The sequence below is a fragment of the Ornithorhynchus anatinus genome, chromosome 7 (assembly GCF_004115215.2).
Source record: "Ornithorhynchus anatinus isolate Pmale09 chromosome 7, mOrnAna1.pri.v4, whole genome shotgun sequence".
NCBI lineage: Eukaryota > Metazoa > Chordata > Mammalia > Monotremata > Ornithorhynchidae > Ornithorhynchus > Ornithorhynchus anatinus.
Genome location: NC_041734.1, coordinates 61,390,507 through 61,414,469, shown reverse-complemented (window position 1 = coordinate 61,414,469; position 23,963 = coordinate 61,390,507). Strand labels below are relative to the sequence as shown.

At 53.2% G+C, this 23,963-nt stretch overlaps 1 protein-coding gene across 2 annotated transcripts in view; it reads right to left on the bottom strand.

The window, feature by feature from the left end:
* The window catches only part of TMCC2 (transmembrane and coiled-coil domain family 2), a 47,104-nt gene that overhangs the window by 12,340 nt on the left and 10,801 nt on the right, over nt 1–23,963 (bottom strand). The window contains exon 2 of one of the 2 annotated variants that reach the window (XM_029069088.2): nt 17,708–18,238. In XM_029069088.2, coding sequence (XP_028924921.1) covers nt 17,708–18,238 — 531 coding nt within the window. Of the gene's footprint in view, nt 1–4,585; nt 5,038–17,707; nt 18,239–23,963 lie in introns of those variants that run through there. The other variant, XM_029069090.1, reaches the window with a different exon arrangement.

The window sequence follows — 23,963 nt, the reverse complement described above, 5'->3', positions numbered from 1 at the left end:
TGGGACGGGGATGGTGTCCAAACTGATTATCTTGCGTCTACCCCAGTGCCTGGTACAGTGGCTGGCACAGAGTAAGTACTTAACAAGTAGGATTAAAAAACAAAACAAAAGAAAAAAAAAAGAAATCAATGAATTCCAGATGTGTCCATAAAGAGAAAAGAGAAAACTCCCAGATGTCCAGGACGCCAGGCCCATTTGGCTCGGGTGGTTGGCTCCCAGAGGGCTAGAATGGTCACCCTTGCTCTGTCTAGGCAGTACAGTGTCCGGAGAAGGCTGATCACAGCCCGGAGCAAGCCTGTGACCTAAACAGTGTAGTGGATAGAGTGCAGGCCTGGGAGTCAGAAGGGTGTGGGCTCTAACCTCGTTCTGCCACTTGTCTGCTGGGTGACCTTGGACAAGTCACTTCACTTCTCTGGGCCTCAGTTACCTCATCTCTAAAATGGAGACTGAGACTTTGAGCCCCACGTGGGACGTGGACCGTGTCCAACCCGATTTGCTTGAATCCACCCCAGTGCTGAGTACAGTGCCTGGCACTTAGTAAGTACTTAAATACCACGGTTATCATTAAACAGGCCTCCAGAATGGGCTCAGAACTCAAGGCCTCCCCAGCTGCTTTCAGAGAGGGGTGGGCCCCGGAGGGGAGGGGCCGCTGCCCCACCACCCTGCCCCAGCTGAGCAGTGGGCACACCCCCAGGTCCCCCTCCTCCTCCCCGCCGCCCGGGGCCCAGCCACCTGCTCCCGAGTCCAGCGGTGGAAGCGGAAGTAGCCGGGATTCCGCCGAGATGGATTAGGCATCCGGCCAGATGAGAGCAGCTGCTGGAGCCGGGAGGACCAGCTCCACAGCCCCGATCTCCCAGGATCCCTCTCTTATCCAAGGATTCAGAAACAACGTCCTCAGCTGAACCTACCCTCACACACCCTCTTCCGTTTCCTCCTCCTGGCTGCTCTCTGGCCCCTGAGGTACGCAGCCGGCCTGGACCAACCGGGACACCGGGCAGTGGCCCGGGAGACCCCTGAAGTGGCCGATCAATCCAACCCCGCCCCACCCTGCCCACTGGCCTCTGTCGCTTTGTTCTGCCCCACCCATCTCACTAAACAGAAACCGAACAAAAAGCAAAAGAAGCTGGTGCCCGGAACGGACCCAGGGGTGCTTTCCCCCAGCCCAGCACTCTGGTTCTCAGGGTTGCCAGCGTGGCACCTGAGTACCAGGGAGTCAACGAGGACGGCTGGTGCCTCTTAACTGTAGGACTCTAGACAGTCCCTTTGGACTGTAAGTTCATTGTGGGCATGGAACATGGCTACTAACTCTGTTACTCCGAACTCTCCCGAGCACTTAGGACAGTGCTCTGGAGAAGCAGCGTGGCCCAGCGGATAGAGCGTGGGTCTTGGAATCGGAAGTTCCTGTGTTCTAATCCCGGCCCCGCCACTTGTCTTCTGTGTCCTTGAGCAAGTCACTTCACTTCTCTGTGCCTCAGTTCCCTCATCTGTAAAATGGTAATTAAGACTGTGAGCCCCATGAGGGACCGGGCCTGTGTCCAACCCGATTTTGCTCGTATTCATGCCAGTGCTCAGTACAGAGCCTTGCACATTTGAAGCACTTAAGAAATATCATCACTGTTGTTATTGTTCTGCAGACAGTAAACACTTGGTAAGTACGACTGATCGACTGGTGCCCTGGCTCGACATCTTAGGACACAATCTGACTGAGGGAGCTTAGACACGGTAGGGAGCCCCGGGTGGGTTTCTCTGGGTCTACAGGGCCGGCTGGTGGGGAGGGAGGGGAAGGGGAGCATAGAGCTGCCCTACGATAATGGTATTTAAGAGCTTACTATGTGTCAAGCACTGATCTAAGTGCTGGGGTAGATGCGAGTTAATCAGATTGGACACATTCCCCGCCCACCTAGGATTCACAGTCTAAGGAGAAGGGAGAATATGTACTAAATCCCCATTTTAGAGATGAGAAAACAGGCATGGAGGAGGTAAATGACTTGCCACAGGCAAGTGGCAGAGCTGAAACTGGAACCCAAGTCCCCTGACTCCCAGGCACGAGCTGCTGGCAGATGGAAGCTCTGAATAGCCGCTCAACAACTGGGGGAGGAGCGGGGAAGATTCTCCAAGATGCCAGGGTCCCCCCGGAGCGGGGCGTGCCCGGCTGCCATTCCCGGCCATGCCCTTGTCAGGGGTGGAGTCGCCAGAGCCGGGGTGGGGAACCTGAGCCGAAGTGCCCACGCCTTGTCTGCGGGGTGAGCCTCGAGGGTGGGAGAATCCTCCCGCTCCGAGCTCTAGCTGAGCTCGGCATTCCGGCCCCAGGGGATCGAGTCTCCAGGGCAACTCAGACAGCGCGACAGATCCCCATGGGGGGAGCCCTCAGCCTTCCAGTTGGAACACGGGTGACTCAGATACCACGCCTCCCGCCCCAAGACTACCATCAGACGAAAAAAACATCTTTCACTCTCAGGCAAAGCCGTGTCTAGTCTCCCCCTTCTACACCGTGAGCCTGTTGTCGGGCAGGGATTTTCTCTATCTGCTGCTGAACTGTACTTTTCAAGAGCTTAGTATAGTGCTCTGCACACAGTTACGCGCTCAATAAATACGGCTGAATGGTCGAAAGGGCTTGCGCCTGGGAGTCAGAGGACTTGGGTTCTAATTCCAGCTCTCCCACCTGCCTGTCGTGTGACCGCGGGCACGTCATTTACCTTCTCCATGCCTCTGTTTCCTCATCTGTAAAATGGGGATTTAAGAGCTATTCTCCCTCCTCTTTACACTGTGAATCCCACGTGGATGTCGACTGTGTCCCACCTGATTGACTCGTATCTACCCCAGCACTCAGATCAGTGCTTGAAACATACTACTCTCTTAAATACAATTATCATTATTATTATTATTACTGTCGCCAGGCTTCCCAAACCCTCTCACTCTTCCACAATCACCCTCCCTCTCTCCCTCCCTCCCAGGGACTCCTACCGTCTTTTACTTTCTCTTCAGAGCTTCCCCTCCAGTCCCCACTCACTCTGCTCCATGCCCCCATAATAATAATAATAATGACTCTGGTATTTGTTAAGTGCTTGCTATGTGCCAGGCACTGTACTGAACACTGTGGTGGGTACAACCAAATCGGGTTGGACTCAGTCTCTGTCCCACATAGGGCTTACAGTCTTAATCCCCCATTTTACAGATGAGGAAACTAAAGCACAGAGAATTGAAGTGATTGCCCAAGGTCACACAGCGGATAAGTGGTGGCTGGGATCAGAACCCAGGTCCTTCTGACTCCCAGGCCTGGCTCCGTCCACTAGGCCACGCTGCTTCTCCTCTCGCCTCTCCCAGGAGCCCGTCTCCCTGGAGAAGCAGCGTGGATTTGGAGTCAGGGCTCATGAGTTCGAATCCCAGCTCTGCCACTTGTCAGCTGTGTGACTGTGGGCAAGTCACTTCACTTCTCGGTGCCTCAGTTCCCTCATCTGTAAAATGGGGATTAAGACTGTGAGCCCCACGTGGGACAACCTGATTCCCCTGTGTCTACCCCAGCGCTTAGAACAGTGCTCAGCACATAGTAAGCGCTTAACAGATACCAACATTAATTAATTAATTTAGGCCTCACCTGAGGGGGCCCCATCTCCTGAGGCTGGACGCCGGGTGCTGAGGGCCCTGGCCCCTTTTCTCCCCAGCTCGCTGTAGAAAGCATTCCCTTGGGGTGGCGGGGTGGCACAGGCAGAGCGACCCTGGAGCCCTCCTACTAAGTCTGAAAATCATCTGGGTGGAGGCTCGGGGGATTAAGGGCGACTGACCATGTGGGAAGCCTCCCCTCCCGCCTGCCCGCCTGGACCGGGATGCCTCAGGGGAGGAGAGGCGGCAGGAAAGGGATTCTGGGGGTAGGGGAAGGACGAGGGGGGGAAAAGCCATCCATCTGCCGGCTCCCTGGCAGGTCACCAAGGACAGATTGGCAAAGGGCGGGCAGGGCTCTCGCGACGTTCCTCGCCGCAGCTGGGATGAGCCCTAGCTCGGGAGCCGGCAGACGGACACTCTGAGTGTGACAGTAAGAGAGCAGCAGATCTGTCTAGGACTGTGGAGGATTACGCATTCATCTGCACACAAACTCACGCACTCGACACACTCTCAATACACTCAATGGAGAAGCAGCGTGGCTTCACGGTTAGAGCATCAGAGTTACTCAGAAGGACCTGGGTTCTAATACCGGCTCTGCCACTTGTCTTCTGCGTGACCCTGGGCATGTCACTTAACTTCTCTATGCCTCCGTTACCTCATCTGTAAAACGGGATTAAGACTGTGAGCCCCGCGAGCCCTACGTGGGATAGAGTCTGTGTCCAACCTGATTAGCTTGCATCTATCCTAATGCTTAGTATAGTGCCCGGCAGAAAGTCACGATTATTATTATTATTTCGTTTCCAAGAGGAAAAAAGTTCAACAGTGTCCAGAATTGTCAGTATAGCTGAGCTCCCCGCTTTTGAACCCCACAATCCAGCTATCTCCCCGGAGACCTTTCTTCTACACCAGGCCCCCTCCACCCCTACCGACCCCCACTGCCCAGGCTGAAAGGCCAGCCAAAACCATCCAAAACCAAAGTTACAACCTTCTCTTCCTGCCGGGACCTCATCTCAAGCAGGGTGGAGCAGAGAGGACCTCCGGAGCTGGGTGGGAAATCCTGCGGGCAACCAGCAGAGGAGACGGGGGGCCACCGAACGGGACGAGCGACGGCAGCGGTCAAAGCCGGTGGGCAGATCCCCGGACAACCGGGGAGACCGGGAGCCCCTCTAATTGCGGGCCAGCGCTTCCTGTGCTGAGAGGCCGGGTTCACAAGTGAATCGGGTTGTGAAATTGCCAGCCCGGGGACCTGGGCGCTTAAATAGAAAACGTCAGTGGAGATCGGGGAGATTACTGCCGTCCAGAAGTTCAAGGAGGCGGACAGAGATAAGAGCTACGAGTGGTACCATTGGGGCTCCTTTAGCGGAGGCCTCCGTCCCAGAAGAAGCCGGGGGGCCACCTGCCGGAGGGCATTACGGAGCAGAACCCGCCGAGGCTCCGGCCGGCTGGCACGCCGCCTCGATCGGTAAATATTTGTCCTTGGTGTTGACAACCCAGAGGGCGATGACTTTCAGTTTGTGCGAGGACAGTGGGGTTCAAAACAAGGCCCGGCTCTGCCCGGCGGCCATCACGTCATGTCAGAAAGTACTTCCTGATATGGACTGTCAATCTCCTATGCTGCAGTATCAGTAATAATAATAATAATAATTATGGTATTTGTTACACACTTGCTATGGGCCAAGCACTGTTCTAAGCACTGGGGTAGATAGAAGGTTATCAGCTGGGGCTCACAGTCGAGGAGGGAGAAGGGAGTAGGATTTAATTCCCCATTTTTACAGATGAAGAAACTGAGGCCCAGAGATGTGAAGTGTGACTTGCCCAAGGTCACACGGCAGGTGAGTGGCGTAGCCGGGATTAGAACGGAGATCTTCAGACTCCCAGCCCCACGCTCGTTCCACTAGGCCACGCTCCTTCTCTGCAGCAAGGGAGAAGGGCACAGAGAAATCCAGCTCAGATCCAAAGGCCTTTCTGAAGTCAGGACTCCCCCTAGCCCATCACCCTTCTCCAGTCTCCCCGAGCCCAATCCCGTTTAACCTTTCTACCCAGGCAAGAGAGGAAGCAGCTGCGGGGTCGAGCAGTGGGGAGGCAGAACAAGCTGAGCCTGGGGATCGCTCCCCACCGAGCCCAGATCTCCTGCTGCAAGATTCATTAAACCAACAAAGGGACTTCAGCCCTGCCCTTCCTGGACCCAGATTTGCCTCCCACTGCCCTCCCCGGGCACCTATTCGTCTTCCCTAGTTGGAGACTTTAGCTTTGCTTTCCTAGTTGGAGAATTTAGCTTTGCAAAGGGAAAGGCCTGGGTGGAGGGCATAAAAGGGGCGGGGGGAGAGGAAGAGGGAAGCAGGGAATGATGACAGGCAGACTGAGAACAAACCTCTGGCCGCCTCTTCCTCCTCCTCCTCCTCCTCCTCCCTCTCAGCCGAGTTCCCACCGTTCACTCTAAAGGACGACCTCAAGTTCGTCCAGGGTGACCACTTTCCTTCTCTGTCGGGGGAACAGGACGTTTGCGCGGTGCCAGGATGGAGCGAGGGGCATCTCCGCTTGACTGTGTCTCCCAACTCTGTTACACTGTACTCTCCCAAGTGCTTAGTACAGTGCTCTGCACATAGTAAGCACTCAATAAATACCATCGATTCATCTCCCCTTTCTAAGCCTGCTGGAGGGAGAAAAAGGGCAGCCCCCCTTCACGGAGCTCAGACTGACCGTGGGAAGGGAGAAACCGAAGGAGAAGGAGGGACGACACTGCCGCAGGTGAAATAGGGCCCTCTGGGACCCTCACCCCCTTCCCCACACTTGAATCACCCCAAAGTTGTCCTCTCTCTAGTCCTCCCTTTCCCGTATTCCACAAAAGCTGGTCTAGAGCAGAGAAAATCGGGTTGCCCAAGACAGATGGAGCTGGAAGGAAAAACAGCTTCGGTAGGGAAGAACTCTCCCCCCGACCCAAAGAAGACTTGGAAGTAGGTGGTGACCGGGCCGGGTGGCAATGCGACGAGACAGGAAAGAAATGCCTACATTTCTGCCGGAGGAAACTCTGGAACTCCCCCGCACCAGACCCGTCCAGACCCCCGAGTGCTTCTCACGCAATGAGGGTGGTCCCTTTAAAATGACAGAGCCACGGAGGTACAGCTTGAATTTCAAAGAGCCAGGTCCCAGTGCCTTTCATCCCACCAGCCTCTGCTCTGACGGGTTCCTGCACAGGTCGCTCCCACGGAGCAACGAGGAGCAGCTCGGCCTGGCGGAAAGAGCACGGTAGCTGGGAGTCAGAAGGACCTGGGGTCTAGTCCCGGCTCCGCCACTTGTCTGCTGTTTGACCTTGGGCAAAGTCGCTTCCTTTCTCTGTGCCTCAGTTCCCTCATCTGCAAAACGGGGAGCCCCATGTGGGACAAGGACTGTCCCCGACCTGATGATCTTGTATCTACCCAAGGCTTAAGAAGAGTGCCTGGCATATAGTAAGCACTTAATGCCATTATTATTATTATTGCCATTAATATTACTAGTAATGAAAATGGAAAAGAGGATGGCTGCGGTGTTTCCAACCGCCCGGAGGCAGAGCCCTCGAGGGAGTCCGCTTTTCCTGCTGCCCGCTGTGGCCGCCCTCAACTGACCGACTTCGAGCTTCGCTCTTGGCCCCTGGCTTTGCTTCTACCTTCTTTCTCCTTCCCTCCCTCTACTGCGCTTGTCCTTGGCTCTCAAATTCTCATCCTTTATTCTGGAATCTCCCTTCTATCCATCTTCCCATTCTTCCCGTGCTCGTTTCTTCCACTACTATCCCTCCCTCCCTCCCTCCCTCCTCCTTTTTCCTCCCTTCCTCAAACATACACCCACCCGGATCCTCGGGGGGAAACTCAAGGAGCCACAGACAGTAGGAACAAACAGCGCCGCGCGGTGATGCCAAATTTAGCTCCTCGAGACTACAGCCTGATGCCTCGTCGGCCTGGGGCCGGTTAGGTCCGAACCACCCCCCCCCCGCTCCTCCGCCCCCTCCTCCCAAACACTCACTTTCAGATCCAGCCAGCGGGCCCGTCGCCTTAGAAAGGTGGAGCGTGCCCACCCCCCTCGGAGACGCGGGGAGGAGGCCGGGGTCTCGCGGAGTGGATCGGGGAGGCTGAGGCGACGGGGTCTCGCAGAGCCGTACCCTACAGCGCCCGGAAAGGGATGCCCGGGGGACCGAGCACCGGGGGAGCTCTCTAGCTTCCCTGGAACGTGCCGCCCACGTCGCCCCCGCAGAGTCTGCCAGGCAGCCTACTGCCGGGAGCCCTGCCATCTCGCTTGCCAGCCTGGCCCCGTGGGCATGTAGACAGGTGCAGCTGTGAGTGTGTGGGTACGGGTGTGTGTTTCTGGCCACTTGTGTTTGGGTGACGGGATGGATTTGTAACCCTCCTGAGCGTGTGTGCGCGCGCGCACTGTTAAGCGCTTACTATGTGCCAGGCACTGTACCAAGTGCTCGGGGGGGTTGGGGGGGATACAAGCAAATTGGGTTGGACACAGTCCCTGTCCCACATGGGGCTCACGGTCTTCATTCCCATTTTACAGATGAGGTAACTGAGGCACAGAGGAGTGGCTTGCCCTAGGTCACACAACAGACAAGTGGCAGAGCAGGGATTAGAACCTATGACTCTCTGACTCCCAGACCCTATCCACTAGATAACGCCAGATTATGAGAAGCAGCGTGGCTTAGTGGAAAAAGCACTGGCTTGGGAGGCAGAGGATGTGGGTTCTAATCCCAGTTCTGCTGTGTGTTCCTTGGTCAAGTCACTTAACTTCTCTGTGCCTCAGTTACCTCATCTATAAAAGGGGGATGACGACTGTGAGCCCCACATGGGACAGCCTGATTACCTTGTATCTACCCCAGCACTTAGAACTGTGCTTGGCACATAGTAAGCGCTTAACAAATACCATAATTATTATTATTACGCTATTTTCTCCGGTTCCTTCTCCCATCTGCATCATCTTTGCACTTGGATCTGTGACCTTTGGGCACTTGATATTCACCCCATCCTCAACCCCACAGCACTTAGGTACATAACTGTAAATGATCTATTATACATTATTTGTACTATCTGTGTCCCCCTCTAGACCGTAAGCTCATTGTGGGCAGGGAACGTGGCCACCAACTCCTGTATTGTATTCTCCCAAGTACTTAATACAGGGCTCTGCATATAGTAAGCATTCGATAAATACCACTGATGATAAAAACAACTCACTATTTAATGGTATTTAATATTACGTACTCAATATTTAATACCATGGGATACATGGGCAAAAAACAACTGCCCATTATCCCTGGGTGGGAAACAACGGATGCCACGCAAGAAGAAAGTGCTGCCTTCAGATATGTATTTAACTCACGAGCTCCGTGCAGAAAAATAGGTGGTGGCCAATTTACTGCGCCATTTTGCAAGGCTGAATACGGACGGGTAGGTGCATCTTCTCCCCTTCATGAGGTCTTAGAGGGAAAACCTTAGGGTGCTATTTCCCGGAGGTCTTTAAGACGATGACGGACACAGAGATCGGGTCCACAAGCCAAGAGACCGCAGACTGGACAGGCACCTAATAAAGCCTGGACTATGCGCCATCCTGCCTTGGAAGCAGCATGGCGTAGTGAAATAGAACACGGGCCTGGGAGTCAGAAAGTCATGGGTTCTAATCCCAGGTCCACACCTTATCTGCCATGTGTCCTTGGGGAAGTCAATTCAATTCTCTGTGCCTCAGTTATCTCCTCTGTAAAATTGGGACTGAGACTATGAGCCCCACGTAGGGCAGGGACTGTGTCCAACTTGACTTGCTTGTATCTACCCCAGCGCTTAGTACAGTGTCTGGCACAAGGTAAGTGCTTAACAAATACTACAATTTTTATTGGTGTTGGGGACTTGTTGATTTGACTTCTTGTGGAGGATCAGCCAGCCCAGAGACTCTTCCTTAAAGGGTTGGACCTCGGAGCCTGGGCAGAAAGCGAACACGCTGTGCTGTCCAGTGCAGCAAAGTTGCAAAGATGAGTGATGCCCAGCTCCGTCTTTCAACCTCTGGAGAAACCCTATACGACAGCGTAAAGGCTGAAAAGCTCAGGTCTTTCTAGGACAGGGCACGCCTTTTGAACAACCCCCGAAAGAGGCCCCATGGCCACGTATCCCCTTAAAGCTGATTGAGTTTTTTCTACGGCAGGCTAAATTATTCACGAGCAGCTGACACAAGCTGCGGGTGGCACAGGAAGGACAGGGACAAGAGTTCTCCTGGGCAGATCTCCTGAAGCCCAGAAAAAAGGACCCTGGCTCTAGAACAGACGACCCGCCAAAGAGGTGGATAGATCCGGGACTCCTGACAGCCAGATGGCAAAAACCGTCCAGGCAGCTCTGATTTCCGTGATTTCTGGAGTACAGTGTCGGTTCCTCGGTTTGTCCTTCAGTGGAAGTGCCACTTCCCATGGCTGGGTAGGTTCATTCATTCATTAGATCATATTTATTGAGTTCTTACTGTGTGCAAATCACCATACTAAGTGATTGGGAGAGTCCAATACAACAGACACATCTCCTGCCCACAACAAGTTCAGTCTAGAGGCTCCTACATGCCCCCAGGGGTGTGTGCTCCTGTGGAGATGGGGTGCGTGTTTGTGTGTGTGTGTGTGTACTTTAAATCATTCAGTTCCAGAAAACATCAACAGAGAAGTCCTATCCCCGCCTACTGAAAGGGAGAAGACAGGATCAGTTGATAGCATTTCCACTGCCTCATCTTGGCAACAAGAGCCCGGGAGGGTCACGTTTCACTTCTCGAGGATGTGGCCAGGTCCAGAGAACAATATACCCCCAGGGCTCCTCTCTGTCTGGACCCCGGGGGGGCAGAACCCCAATCCCCAGCCAGTGCCGTTAGCATTTCTATCCCGAGACACATCTGCCATCCTTGGACAGGGAAACCCATAGGACCCTGAGCTGGAGCGAGGCAGCCAGACTCAGGGAGATAATTTTTATCTATTTATATTAACGTCTGAACCCCTCCAGCCTGTAAGATTATTATGGGCAGGGAACATGTCTGTTGTAATGACTCTCCCAAGAGCTTACTTTGGTGTTCGGCACATAATAAGTGCTCAGTTAAATACTATGGATTGATTGAGAGAGGGGTGAGGATGCCTTCCCATTTCCAGAATGGCATCACTTGCTGTTGGCTTGGACGCTCACACCGTAGCTACCCACCCCCAAGCATGGGGTCATTCCGCCTCCCCCAGCTAAGAGTTGACGAGGTCAGAGGTCATGAGGCTCAAATGCAACATCTCAGCCAGACCCTGAACAGGCCATCGATTGGCTGGTTCTGTGCCTCAATTTCCTCCTCCCTGCATCCTGGCCAGGGCTTTTCAGCCTTTTCTTCTGGGAAAAAATCTTCAAGGGGCCCATGGCCTCAGCCCAAGACCATCGTTGGCAGAATGGCCCTCTCCCTCCCCTTCTCAGAGGAAAAGAGAAACAACAACCAACAGATCCAGAAGGGAAAATGGAAATAACACTTACAAGGACTCAGCAAACTCGAGTAGTAAACAACTCGGCTTCGGGGAGGCCCAGCAGTTATCTAAAGCCAACAAGTCGGCACGGATTACTCTCAATCTTTCTTAAGGAGGCTGCTGTGCCGTGCTGAGCCACGAGGGCTCCACCTGACTAGTTTCCCCCCACCCAAGGGACGAGGGTGGTCCTTAGTGCTGGGAAGAGCCCCCATCCCAGAGGGCAGGGAAACAGGCCTGGGGGGCTCTCACAGTGCTGGAACAAAACCTTTCCACCAGCCCTTCTCATTTTCCACATCACCCCTCCTCACCCACTACTCTCCAGCTCGCTCTCTTCACTCCTCCTGAACCAACCTTCTATCAGTACCTCACTCATAACTCCCCTGCCTCCACCCCCACTTGCGTGCTGTTCTTCCAAACGCTCCATAGCCACCGGGCAGACCTCAGCTTCCCCCCCCTTCAAAGTCCCGGAGAGAGCACGGGCCAGGGAGACAGAGGGCATGGGTTCTACTCCCAGCTCCACCACGTCTGCTCTGTGACCTTGGGCAAGTCACTTAAATTCTCTGGGCCTCAGTTACCTCAGCTGTAAAATCGGGATTAAAGCTGTGAGCCCCATGAGGGATATGGACTGTGTCCAACCTGATTAGCTTGCATCTACCCCGGCGCTTAGTACAGTGGCCAGCCTATAGTTAGTGTTTAAAGAATACCATTAATAATAATGATCATAAAAAAGCCCTCCTCCTACGAGTCTTCGCAAACAATTCCCAACATCTCAGGTCTCCTTCGCCCATCAGCCATATCTAGCACTTACAGAGCTGTTCATTTATATCCTCCTCTTAGCACTTAGGGTTAAAAGTCTGATCAATTGTTAAGTCAATTTACTTATTCAGATTTCCCTTTCGGTAAATACGTTTTGTCTGCCTCTTGTCAGAATGTAAGCTCAGGAAAGATGCTATGTTTCTGTCGTACTTTCTCAAGGGTTCGGTACAATGCATTGCACCCAAACGGTGCTCAATTAATATCTTTAGCAGTAATGGCATTTATTGAATGCTTACTGTGTACAGACCACCGTTCTAAGTGCTGGTAGAGTATACAAAGGTGGCCCCTGTCACTCAGGGGGGCTCACGTTCTAAGAATCTGTACAATTTATGCGGACCCTTGAAAGCTTTTCTCGCCCAGACCCTCAGTTTCTGCTGATAACAGTATATCTTTGGAGGAGAGGGACGGGGTGTTTTGAGAGGAGAGACTCGATCTCAAGAGTCTGCTCTGCTAGGACCAAGCCCCTTCCGCTGCAATGGGCTTTCACTGCAAGAGATTCAGGTTAGACGTAAGAAACAACTTTCTGACTGGGAGAGCTGTTCTACATTGGAATGGCAGAGTGCCGGCTTGAGCCTCAAGGCCTCTCGGGAAAGGGAGAGGACTGTGAGTTGTTAAATTAATGAAGAGCTGCTAATCCACTCAACTCAAAGAGATCCAGTCCAAGCCTGGGGAGGGAATGTGGGTAGTCCTGATGATTCCGGAGAGTGGTTTCCATGTTGCTTTCCCGACTCTTGCTGAGGACAGCTGGGGAAAACGTAGAGCCGGGGGAGGCAGGTGGGTTTATCTACGTGTGTGTGTTGGGTGGGTGCGTGTGCGATTCAGCAGGCAGAACTCTGGGAGAGAGGGTAAAAAAATGAATTTGATTTCTCGAACCTAAAGAATGTTATTCTCTATGTCCAGCAATGCATGTGCATCGCTAGTCACTTCACAAGTAGATGCTGCTGCCAGTTCATCTCTCGCTTTCTCCCGCCTTTCAGTCTCTTGCTCTCCGTCTCCTCTCTTCCTACACTATGCCCACACATCTACTCCACAGGAGAGAAATCACCCATTAAAACAAAATAGCAACAGGCGGAGAAAACCTCATCCCATCTTCCTTTCCCCACTTCACAGATCTGGTTTGGCAGGCATCCAAACTTCTCAGCATGTGTCCCTGAGAATATGTCCTCTGAGAACTAAAGCCCCTTATGGGTCTGAGGGTCTGAAGGTTTTTGCCTTTCCCCTGCTCCCTCCCCTACTGCCTGTGCCCAGGATCCAGCCGTGCTCAGGGACGGAGGGAGGAAGGGGAGAAAGGAGGGAGGGGGAGAGCGGAAGGACGGCGCCAGGAGGCTGATGCTGAGTCTCCCTTCCCCCAGCATAATGTTGGTCTCCTCAGCATCTAGAGGTGATGGGCAGGGGGAGGAACAGGTGGGCAGGGAGAGAGGGAGCTGGCACAGGGGCAAGGTTAGATCCAGGATTAGAACCGAGGCATCTCTTGGGCAGCAGATGGAGATTTCCACCCAGCTGGCCAGAACAGGGTGGACTGGTTTGGAGACCGTTACCGGGAAATCGCTGCCGGTGTCTCTTCCCCGGGAGCAAAGGCCCAACGGTGGGGGTTGGGAGAAGAGGGGTGGGTGTTTCGAGGGACAGAAACTCAGCTCCTGCAACCCACCCGCCATCTCTCATGTCTCGGCCTGCCCTGGCTGACCGCCGGACTGTCCCACGGCCTCCGAAGGGTACGCCCTACGGGGATTGTCCCGTTATCTCAGTATGCTAGTCCCGTTCGGGACCAAAACCTTGGCATTTACCCAGCCAGAGAATGAGGTTGGGACAGGGACCTCCCAAGGGCTTGGCAGGATGCATATCCTTGGATCTCTCCCCGCCTTAATCACCCAGCAGACTAAGTTGCTGTTTAGACTCCTGGAGCTGGGAGAAACCTCAGGAGGTCATCTGGTCCAGCTCCCTGCCTCCAGGCAGCCGAAGGCAAGATCCAGGTCATGGACCCAGAGGATTCAGAATCCCCTCCGTAAATTAGGCTCAGGGAGGAGTAATATGGCCCAGTGCCCACCCTGTTCCCCCCTGCCCCTGCTTAAGGGAGAGAGTGTATGACTGAAACAGTCTGAAAACAGCTTGAGGGGGCGGCGGCCCCACCCTTCCTAGCACGCTCCCAGAAACACAAACAACTTGGGGGGGGGGGGGAGGGCAAGAGGGTGACGTTATTGCACCATGGCCAAGATCTCAGCCTCTCCTTGGCAAGGGCCCCTGGCCCCCACTCTCTGTCCCTCACTGAAAACAGGGCTGTTTTTCAGTGCCAAGGCAGAAGGAAATCTTGTCTGAGATGGAGGGGGCGGAGGGTTGGGAGGCGGGGCAAGGGCCAGGAGAGCTAGCCTCTCTCCCTTAAGGAAAGCCTCTCTGGGCTCTCGGTCTGGCACTGGAGATAGCGCCCACGTGAGGATGACGAAAAGGGGTTGGGGCTTCCCAGAATCCAGGCCCAGGGCAGCAGGCACAACCCTATGCCCACAGAAGAGCAGTGAGGCCTAGCGGAAGGAGCGTGGGCCTGGCAGCCAGGAGACCTGGGTTCTAATCCTGGTTCCGGCACTCCCCTGCCGTGGGACCTTGGGTCGGTCACTGGATGGCGCTGTGCCCTGGTTTCTTCATCGGTGAAAATGCGGATAAGACAGCTGTTCTCCCCTCCCCTTAAAATGTGAGCCATGAGGCAAGGACTGTGTCTGATGTGCTCCTATTGTACCTTGCCAGTGCTTAGTACAGTACGTGGCCCATAGCAAGCGCTTAACCAACGCCTCTGATATTATTAACGCTGAGTGACAGACCACCCGCCCCCCCACACCCCGTTACCGGCCCTCTGTTGTGAAGGGAAAAAGATCAGGACTTCCGCTCGCTAATCCCCAACAAATGAGCGTGACCCCGGCATTACAGATTTTTAAACTTTTGATTGATCCAGTCCCTTTCTGAGCTCCGGGTGTTTCCCCTATATTATCTCACTCATCCTCATGCCATCCCCGGGAGGGCATTATTCGCTCTCTATTTCACGGGAGGAGGCAGGATAGGAAGGCCAAGAGAGGGACGGAGAACCATCCAGCATCATCCAGCATTTCGGTGGGCCAGGAGAGAATCAAAACCCACAGCGTACACGATTCTGCGTTGCCATTCAGTCCCCTGAGCTTCGCTGGCTTAATCCCCGCTTTTCCCAAGAGTTTAGAAGGGTTTACGTGGTGCTCAGGGGTAAGTGTGTGAGAGGAAATTACGACTCTTCTTCTCCTCCCCACTTAACTTCTTTTGCTGTGCTCTCTATTAGAAGGTCATTGCATCAAGGGGGCAGTATGGAAGGGAAATGAGGCTTTCAATCGAGGCCTCATTCATTTATTTATTGAGCATTTACTGTGTGCACAGCACCGTACTAAGTACTCCATTCAATATAATTTATTGAGCGCTATGTGCAGAGCACTGTACTAAGCGCTCGGAATGTACAAATCGGTAACAGATAGAGACAGTCCCCGCCCTCTGACGGGCTTACAGTCTAATCGGGGGAGACGGAGAGACAAGAACCACGGCAATAAATAGAATGAAGATACTTAATTATCTTGTACGATACAAGAGAGTCAGTAGATGCGTCCCCCGCCCTCAAGGGGCTTACAATCTCGTGGGTAAAATAGATATGAAGATAAATTAACGAAAGGGAAAGTGGTGGAATAGAAGGATGTGCATAAGGGAGGCAGGAAGATGGAGGGAGAGGAAGGGAGGGACGGGAAAGGTAAGGGGAAAAGGGGAGGGAGGAAGGGGAGAGAAAGATGAGGGCAGGGAGAGGAGGGCAGGGAGAGGAGAGGGCAGAGCGATCCCCACTGGCCCAGGAGTGATACAGAGACCACCCCTGAATTCTCTAGCTCTTTCCCAGATCAGCCGGCACTGCAGTGCAGACGAGGCTTCGGCGACTTCTCCACATCAAGCCGCTAAGGTCACCTGAGCATCTCTCCTGCTGGAGGCCTCGGCCCCCTCAGCACCACCTCCATCCCGCGAGGGGCCTTATGCCCTCCTCCTCACAGAGCTCGAGGCTGACCGGTGGCCGGCCAGCGGCCACCCGGCTCCCGTGAGCAGGCGGGAAGCTGGAGGCCGTGGCACGAGGTAACGCGACAGCCGAGCCGGGCCGGCTCCGGCCACAAAGCCAGCTGGGGAGGCTAGAACAATAGTGAAGGGTGTGGGGGGCGGGAGAAGCTTATGAATTAAAAATAGATGTTAGTAATAGCTGGAGATTGAAGACAGCATGTGCGGCTCTATTTACGAGCAAGAAGAATACCTTCTATTCATGCCCAGGGACCAGAGGGCTTAACCAGCTGCCCATGCGCTCATATTAACCGAGCATCCTCCGGGGCTGAACAGAAACCAGCTGCCGTCCTAGCCGGGGCCCCCGGGCCCAGGTGAATAACCAGAACCATCACCCCCTCTAGGTATCGGAAGGCCGAGAGTATTGGGCTGAATCCAACGACGGTGTTTACTGAGCGTTTACTGTGTGCTGACCACCGAACTAAATACCTGGGGAAGTACAGTACGACACAGTTGGTAGACACGATTCCCGCCCACAGGGAGCTTTAGGTCTGTCGAGGGTCCAAAAAGGCCCACAGTGCTCTGACTTCGAGCAACTCATTTCCTTTCTTTCAGGCTCAATTTCTCCCTCTGTAAAATGGGTAGAAGCCTCCTTGCCCATCCAGCCCTTCTAGGGATAACGCGGGGCAGTATCTGGAAGAAGACTTCCCAGTTCACCCTCGCTGTCGAGAGTCACCAAATCACTCCGATTTTCACGAGCCCATCAATAATTAGAGCATTTAGTCCCATCGGTGTCAGCTGTCAACATCAACGCTCACTTCATGCCTTCTCCAACTTTTCTGATCTCTTTTGGCAGCTAAGAACGTTCCTCTACAGTTAACAGAAGGGGAGGCCAAATGGTCTCTTCCTTTATGGGGGCCGAGATCCGCGTCTGTTGCTCTTTGACCCTGGGCATTTTACCGTGCTCCACGTAAGCGCCTTACTAACTGGTTATGCTACGTAATAACGAGCAGCTAAAAAGGATCCACAGATCAGGGTGGAAGGAACTCCTGCTTCAAGTCACTAAAATCCCCTGACCCCGTTCTTCTAATATTAACTGTGGTATTTTTTCAGCACTTACTATATGCCCACCATCGCGCTAAGCACTGTGGCAGATGTTCGGGTCCCACAAGGGGCTCAAAGTCTGAGTAGGTGGGAGAACAGGTATTGAATCCCCATTCTGCAGATGAGGGAACTGAGGCCCGGAGAAGTTAAGTGACTTGCCCAAGGTCATACGACAGGTAAGTAGCGAGGCCGGGATCGGAACCCAAGTCCTCTGACACCCAGGCTCGAACTCTTTCCCCTGGGCCACACTGCTTCCGCACCTCCAATCCCTTCATCTGAAATGCCACCCCCCAATCTCAACAGTGTCTTTTCCCCTCCTTCAAAGCTGTATGAAAAGCATATCTGTTGCAACGCACCATCACACCGATCATTCCAGGGCCACACACCCCCACACTCTTCTCTCTCTCTCACTTGCTCTTTCCATCTGTGCGCTGTTTAGTTCTCTGATCTGGCAGCATATCGGTCTAGCTTCACACGAGCGTGTCTGTCGGTCCCGTCTCCCTCACCAGGCCGCCTGCTCCTCGAGGGGACGAACCGGGTGTCTTCTCCTCCCCCCCGCCCCTCTCTCCAGCTCCCGGGCCGGGACCCCGCCCGAAGCGGACGCTCTCCATCGATGCCATCCGCTGACCCACCCTCCCCAGGCCGGCCCCCGCCCTCCGGCCCGGGTCTCACCTTGTCCAGGAGCCCCTCCGACTCCTCGGCGAGGAAGTAGACGCTGCTGCCCTCGGCCAGGAGCAGGGCGGTGTCGGTGGTGGAGGAGGAGCGGGGCCGGCCCTGGTGCTGGTGCAGGATGGCGGTCAGGCTGCTGTCCTGTGGGGCCTTGCGGAGCAGGTGGGGGCTGCCCCGCTGGGGCTCCAGGGAGCTGCTTTTGGTGCGGCGGCCCCCGCCCCCGCCGCCGTGCAGGCTGGCGCCCCGCTTGATGGAGGGGCGGGAGCGGATCTGCTGCAGCACCCGGTTGAAGGCGGTGGGCCGGGCGGGCAGGTCGTGCAGGGACACGGCGTAGGAGACGCGGTGCATCTCCGGCGAGCGCTCCTTCTCGTCGGGGGAGTCGTGGTCCGAGGCGCCGGGGTGCTGCGGGTGCTGGTGCTGGTGCTGACAGTCCTGGCTCGTCTGGTGCTCCCGCTCCCGGGACCGCCGGCGGCTGTGGAACAGGTGCTTCAGGCCGTGGCCGAACATGGAGCCCTCGGAGAGCTGCTGGATTTTCTAGGAGGGAGGAGGAGGACGAGGAAGACGAAATGAGCGGGTGGGAGCGGGACACGGAATCGACCGTAAGCTCGTTGTGGGCAGGGCATGCGTCCGTTTATTCTCGTATCGTATTCGCCCGTGCGCTTAGTACAGTGCCCTGCACACGGTAAGAGCTCGATACATACGACTGAATGAGTGAACCTGGGAAAGAGCAAGGAGGGGAAACCGGAGTACCGAGCGGCTTTTCTCCCTGGACCTCAGAATAATAGTGGTATTTAACAATAATAATAATAATGACGATGATGTTGGTATTTGTTAAGCGCTTATTATGTGCCGAGCACTGTTCTAAGCGCTGGGGTAGACACAGGGGAATCAGGTGGTCCCACGTGGGGCTCACAGTTTTAATCCCCATTTTACAGATGAGGTAACTGAGGCACCGAGAAGTTAAGTGACTTGCCCAAAGTCCCACAGCTGACAAGTGGCCGAGCCGGGATTCGAACCCATGACCGCTGACTCCAAAGCCCGTGCTCTTTCCACTGAGCCACGCCGCGGAGCACTTACTGTGTGCCAAGCGCTGTTCTAGGCCTTGGGATACATATAAGGAAATCCGGTGGGACCCAGTCCCTGTCCCACATGGGGCTCACAGTCTTAATCCCCATTTTTCAGATAAGGGAACTGAGGAACAGAGGAGTTAAATGACTTGCCCAGGGACAGGCAGTAGGCAAGAGGCAGAGCCAGGATGAGAACCCAGGTCCTCTGACTTCCACGCTCAAGGTTTTACCACTAGGCCATGCGGCTTTCCAGCAGAATGGGTGTTGGGGGGAGCACCATTCCCAGGGACCCCCAGCTCGACCCCGGGCCACCCCATCCGTGAAGCCACCTCTCTCCCACCCAGCCTGGAGAATTTCAACATAGCAGCCCCACTCAGAAAAGGGTCACGGCCGCCTGGAGTCACGCCACTCTGAAGAGATCACACAGGCCGTTGTGTAACAAGCTGCCGTCGGGAATTTATCCCGGAGATCACTGCGCTGTGCCTGCTGAGCCAGACTCTGCCCAGGCCTCGGCTGCTCTCGGACTGAAAGCGAGGCACCTGTAGAAGACGCGAGCAGCGTGGCGTAGTGGATGCAGCACGGGCCCGGGAGTCAGAAGGTCATGGGTTCTAATCTCAGCTCCGCCGCTCGCTTGCAGTGTGACCCTGGGCAAGTCACTTTACTTCTCTGTGCCTCAGTTACTTCATCTGTAAAACGGGGATAGAGACTGCGAGCCCCACAGGGGACAGAGACTGTGTCCATCCCGATTTGCTTGCATTCATCCCAGCACTCAATACAGTACCTGGCACATAGTAAGCGCTTAACAAATAGCATTATTATTATCGTTATTATTATTAACAAACGGAGGGCAACACGGGCCAGAATAAGAAGTGGCATGGCCTAGTGGAAATAATAATAATAATGTTGGTATCTGTTAAGCGCTTACTATGTGCAGAGCACTGTTCTACGCGCTGGGGGAGATACGGGGTGATCAGGTTGTCCCACACGAGGCTCGCAGTTAATCCCCATTTTACAGATGAGGTAACTGAGGCACAGAGAAAGATCACAGGCCTGGGAGTCGGAAGATCCGAGTTCTAATCCCAGCTCCGCCACTTGTCTGAGTGTGACCATGGGCAAGTCGCTTCAGTTCTCTGTGCCTCAGTTACCTCATCTGTGAAATGGGGATTAAAACTGTGAGCCCTATGTGGGACTGGGACTGTGTCCAAGAAGGTTATCTTGTATCTATCCCAGTGTTTAGTGCCTGGCATATAGTACGCTCTTAACAAATGCCATAAAAAAAAATGCTGAAGTAAAATAGGATCCATGAAAAATCAACCTTAGAGGATCAAAGAAAAAATACCAACCTCCAAACACCCAGCCCACAAGTTTTGCAAGTGTGAAAAACCATGGTGACTAGCTGGGCTGGGGGACTCTCAGCTGCCGATGCATCGAAAAGCACCACCTGCTCTGATGATTGAGCTCCAGAAATTAAATGTCATTCCTTCTTCCAGGGTGTTTTTTCCCTTTTCCCCAAGACAGAGAAAACCTTTTAGGTGCCCAGATGAGCTACCCAGCCCTTGAGTAGTAGATCTATCCCCCTGCCTCCAGGCAGACGAGTATCGGAACTGTTCAGGGCGGACTGGAGTCTTAGCTCATTTTTTAAGGATCTTCCGGGGATGGAAATTCTACAGTGTCCATTAATGGCCTTTTCTTGACTCTCAGAGTTCTTCTTTAGGTGTTCCTGAACTGTTTCTTGCTGCAATCTAATCCTCCTTGTTTAATCCTCAGTGTCCTACTCAGAAACACTAAAATGAGAAGAAAAGGGGAAGTGCAAGCTAAATCTTGTAAACGGCAGTCCTGGGGTTAAAATGAGCCAGTTCTGGGCTACTGGGGTGAGTTCAAACCGAATCAATCGCCTTCCAAAGGGATCAACGGTTCTGCTGTTTCCACGAGGAACGTCAGCCCTAGACAACTGCAAACCCGCTCAGAGGGACTTAAAACTCCTTTCCTGTTCTATCCCCACCAGAGACTGGATATTAGAAAACTGACTAGACTGAAACTTCAGGGTCAAGTTCAGCCTGACTCAAGCCATTTAGGAGCCAAGCAGAGACTATCCTCTGTATTGTGCTCTCCCAAGCGCTTAGTACCGTGCTTAGTACACATAGTAAGCACTCAATAAATACTGATTGATTGACTGATCTGGCCTGACTCCCATTCTTCTTAGGATCTCTCTGGACCATAAGCTCCTTAAGGGCAGCGACCGTGTCTGCTAATTCTGTTATATTGTACTTTCCCAAATGCTTACTACTGCTCATAGTAGGTGCTCAATAAATTCCACCGATTGATTGATCCGGTCCAGCTTGGGGCAACCCTGACTTCCACGATGGGGATGTGAGGGGACCCAAAAGGGAGGTCATGATGAGGCAGCTGACGTGGGACACTTATGGGCTTTCTAGTCAGTCAATCGTATTTATTGAGTGCTTACTGTGTGCAGAGCACTGTACTAAGCGCTTGGGAGAGTACAATATAACAATAAACAGACACATTCCCAGCCCATAGGGAGTTTACTTGGCAGCACTTTCAGCTTCCAAGAGCGTAGTAGTCCCCGGGTATGGAATATTGTGCAAAGGCTTTCCAGGTGCCTCACTTGCCCGGGACCACGGTCCCTCCCTTTGGGTCCAAAGTCGTCCAACGTGAGGCAAGAGGGGAGACCTGGGCCATCATGACCCAGTATGTCCTTGAACACAGCCTCGTAGTGATGTCTGCCTCCCCCGTGCTAGACTGTGCGCTCCTTGCGTGCACGGAATGTCACCCTTGTTGCTGTACTGTGCTTTCCCAAGCGCTCAGCACAGTGCTCTGCGCACAGTAAGTACTTAATAAATACGACTGAATGGATGAGTGAATGACAGGAACTGTGATGCGGGAAAGGGACTGTGTCTGACCTGATGATTGTATCTACCCCAGCACTCAAAACAGCGTAAGCTCTTGGAATGACTTAGACTGACTTGGAATGACAGCGTTAGAATGACTGCTAATTCTGGGTACTGTACTCTCTCAAGCACTTAGTAAAGTGCTCTGCGCACCGTAAATGCTCAATAAATACCACCGATTGACAGTAAGCACTTAAATACAAAATTACAATAATAATACCGGACCAGGGGTTCCGAGGTTGGAGGGGTCATCCCGAGAAACCCCAAATCCAAGCTACTACATGCAATATCTCTCCTGAGACAAATCGTGACTAAAACTTTATCCTATTTATAGGGTCTCTATGGAAACAGGGCCAGCGTGAGATAGTTAAATGCCGTAAAAATCCACAGATTCCTCTCCTTACGATTCACAGTGGATTGGGAAAGTCTTTGTTCGCCTTTAACAAGCTTCCCAGGAGAGAAACATCAAGGAACCGGCATCCCTGGCTGGAACAGACAGAGTCCCGGGAGGGTGAGGACAGGATCGTCTCGTTCGGGGGCTGGCACTGTCGAGGGCGGTCGCGGCCTATTAGATAGGCAGCTATAAAAGAATTTCAGAACCACAGGTGTATAATTTTTTCGGGATCAAAGTCGATACTTGAAAACATTTCAGTGCCAACATAGCTGGGAGAATGATAGTGGGAGGGACCGAGTGAAGTCATCCCCCACCTACATTTTAAATTGCCCATCAGATGAGTCTCTCCTACTTTAAAGACCTTCTGGAGAAGAAGACTCCAGAACCTGCCCCGTTCCCAGGCCCCAGGATATCACGACCCTCTCAGGAAATCCTCCCTTCGCTCTCGCCTAAAATCCCTCCCACTTCCCTTCCTCTTGTTTTGTCCACGATGGAGACGGAAACTGTAAAGTAATCCTTCGGGAACGTGGGCAGAATGGGCTGATTTGGAAAGAGAGGTACAAAACCGAAAACTTTTTAAATATGTTTTTACCAAAGGCCTGGGAGAGAGCGACGGGACAGGGGCCTCAAATCTGACTCTGCTTCCCGGAGTGGGAAGAAGGGATGGTCCATGCTAAACATTCGGCCTCTTTGGACCTGCCACACAAACTTGACAAAGAAATCGTGGAGCCAACCGAGGTATGACTATTTTAAGAAATGCTCAATTTTGCTTCAGAACCTCCTAAAGACTGATCAGCTTAGAGTCTTATAAAAAGATTTACCATTCTTGGAAAAGAAGAAATTAGGTGACTTTATGAGACCGTAGAGAAGCAGACTTTTTGAGGGTGGGGTGAAATTGCTGGTTCATTTTCACACGGAGAAATATGTTTCCCATCAGTAGGACAGATGATTTCAATGCAATTAAGCATGGACAAAGATATGGTAATTCTGTAAATACCAGGCTCACAGGCAGGTACTATTCTGTAAAAATAACAACTGCTGCTAATTAATTCATAATAATGCGCATCATTAACACAGCTTGTCATTAATATTCATCCTAATTCCTCTTATGCTGCCACTGCTCTGATATCTTTTGGGGAAAGGAGCTGGGCTCTACGAAGACTTTCTATTAGTGCGTTTACTCTCTTCACTCTCTTTCCCACCGCGCTTCCCTTTCCTCTTCCAAGTCTCAGCACTATACGGGGATAGCTACAGGACAATCAGATCGGAAACGGTCCCTGACCCAGATGGGACTCAGAGTCTTAGCAGGAGGAGACTGAATCTTCATTTACCAAATGAGGAAGCTGAGGCACAGAGAAGCTAAATGATTTGCTTAAGGTCTCACCGCGGCAGAGGCGACAGGTGTTACGCTTCCCCCCAGCCTGGATTCATTCATCCGTTCAATCGTATTTATTGAACACTTACTGTGCGCAGAGCGCTGTACTAAGCGCTTGGAAAGTGCAGCTCTAATGGTCCTGGACTAAGCCCCTTCCTTTGCTGCTCTCCATCTGGAGCCACTCTCCTATACAACCCATGAAGAGAAGCAGCGTGGCTCAGTGGAAAGAGCCCGGGCTTGGGGGTCAGACGTCGTGGGTTCTAATCCCCGCTCTGCCGCTTGCCAGCTGTGTGACTTTGGGCGAGTCACTTAACTTCTCTGTGCCTCAGTTACCTCATCTGTAAAATGGGGATTAAAACTGTGAGCCCCACGTGGGACAACTTGATCACCTTGTACCCCTCAGCGCTTAGAACAGTGCTTTGCACACAGTAAGCGCTTAACAAATACCACCATTTTTATTTTACTTTATGAAGTTCCATCACAGACCGTACCGTTAAACAAGACTGGCCTTACC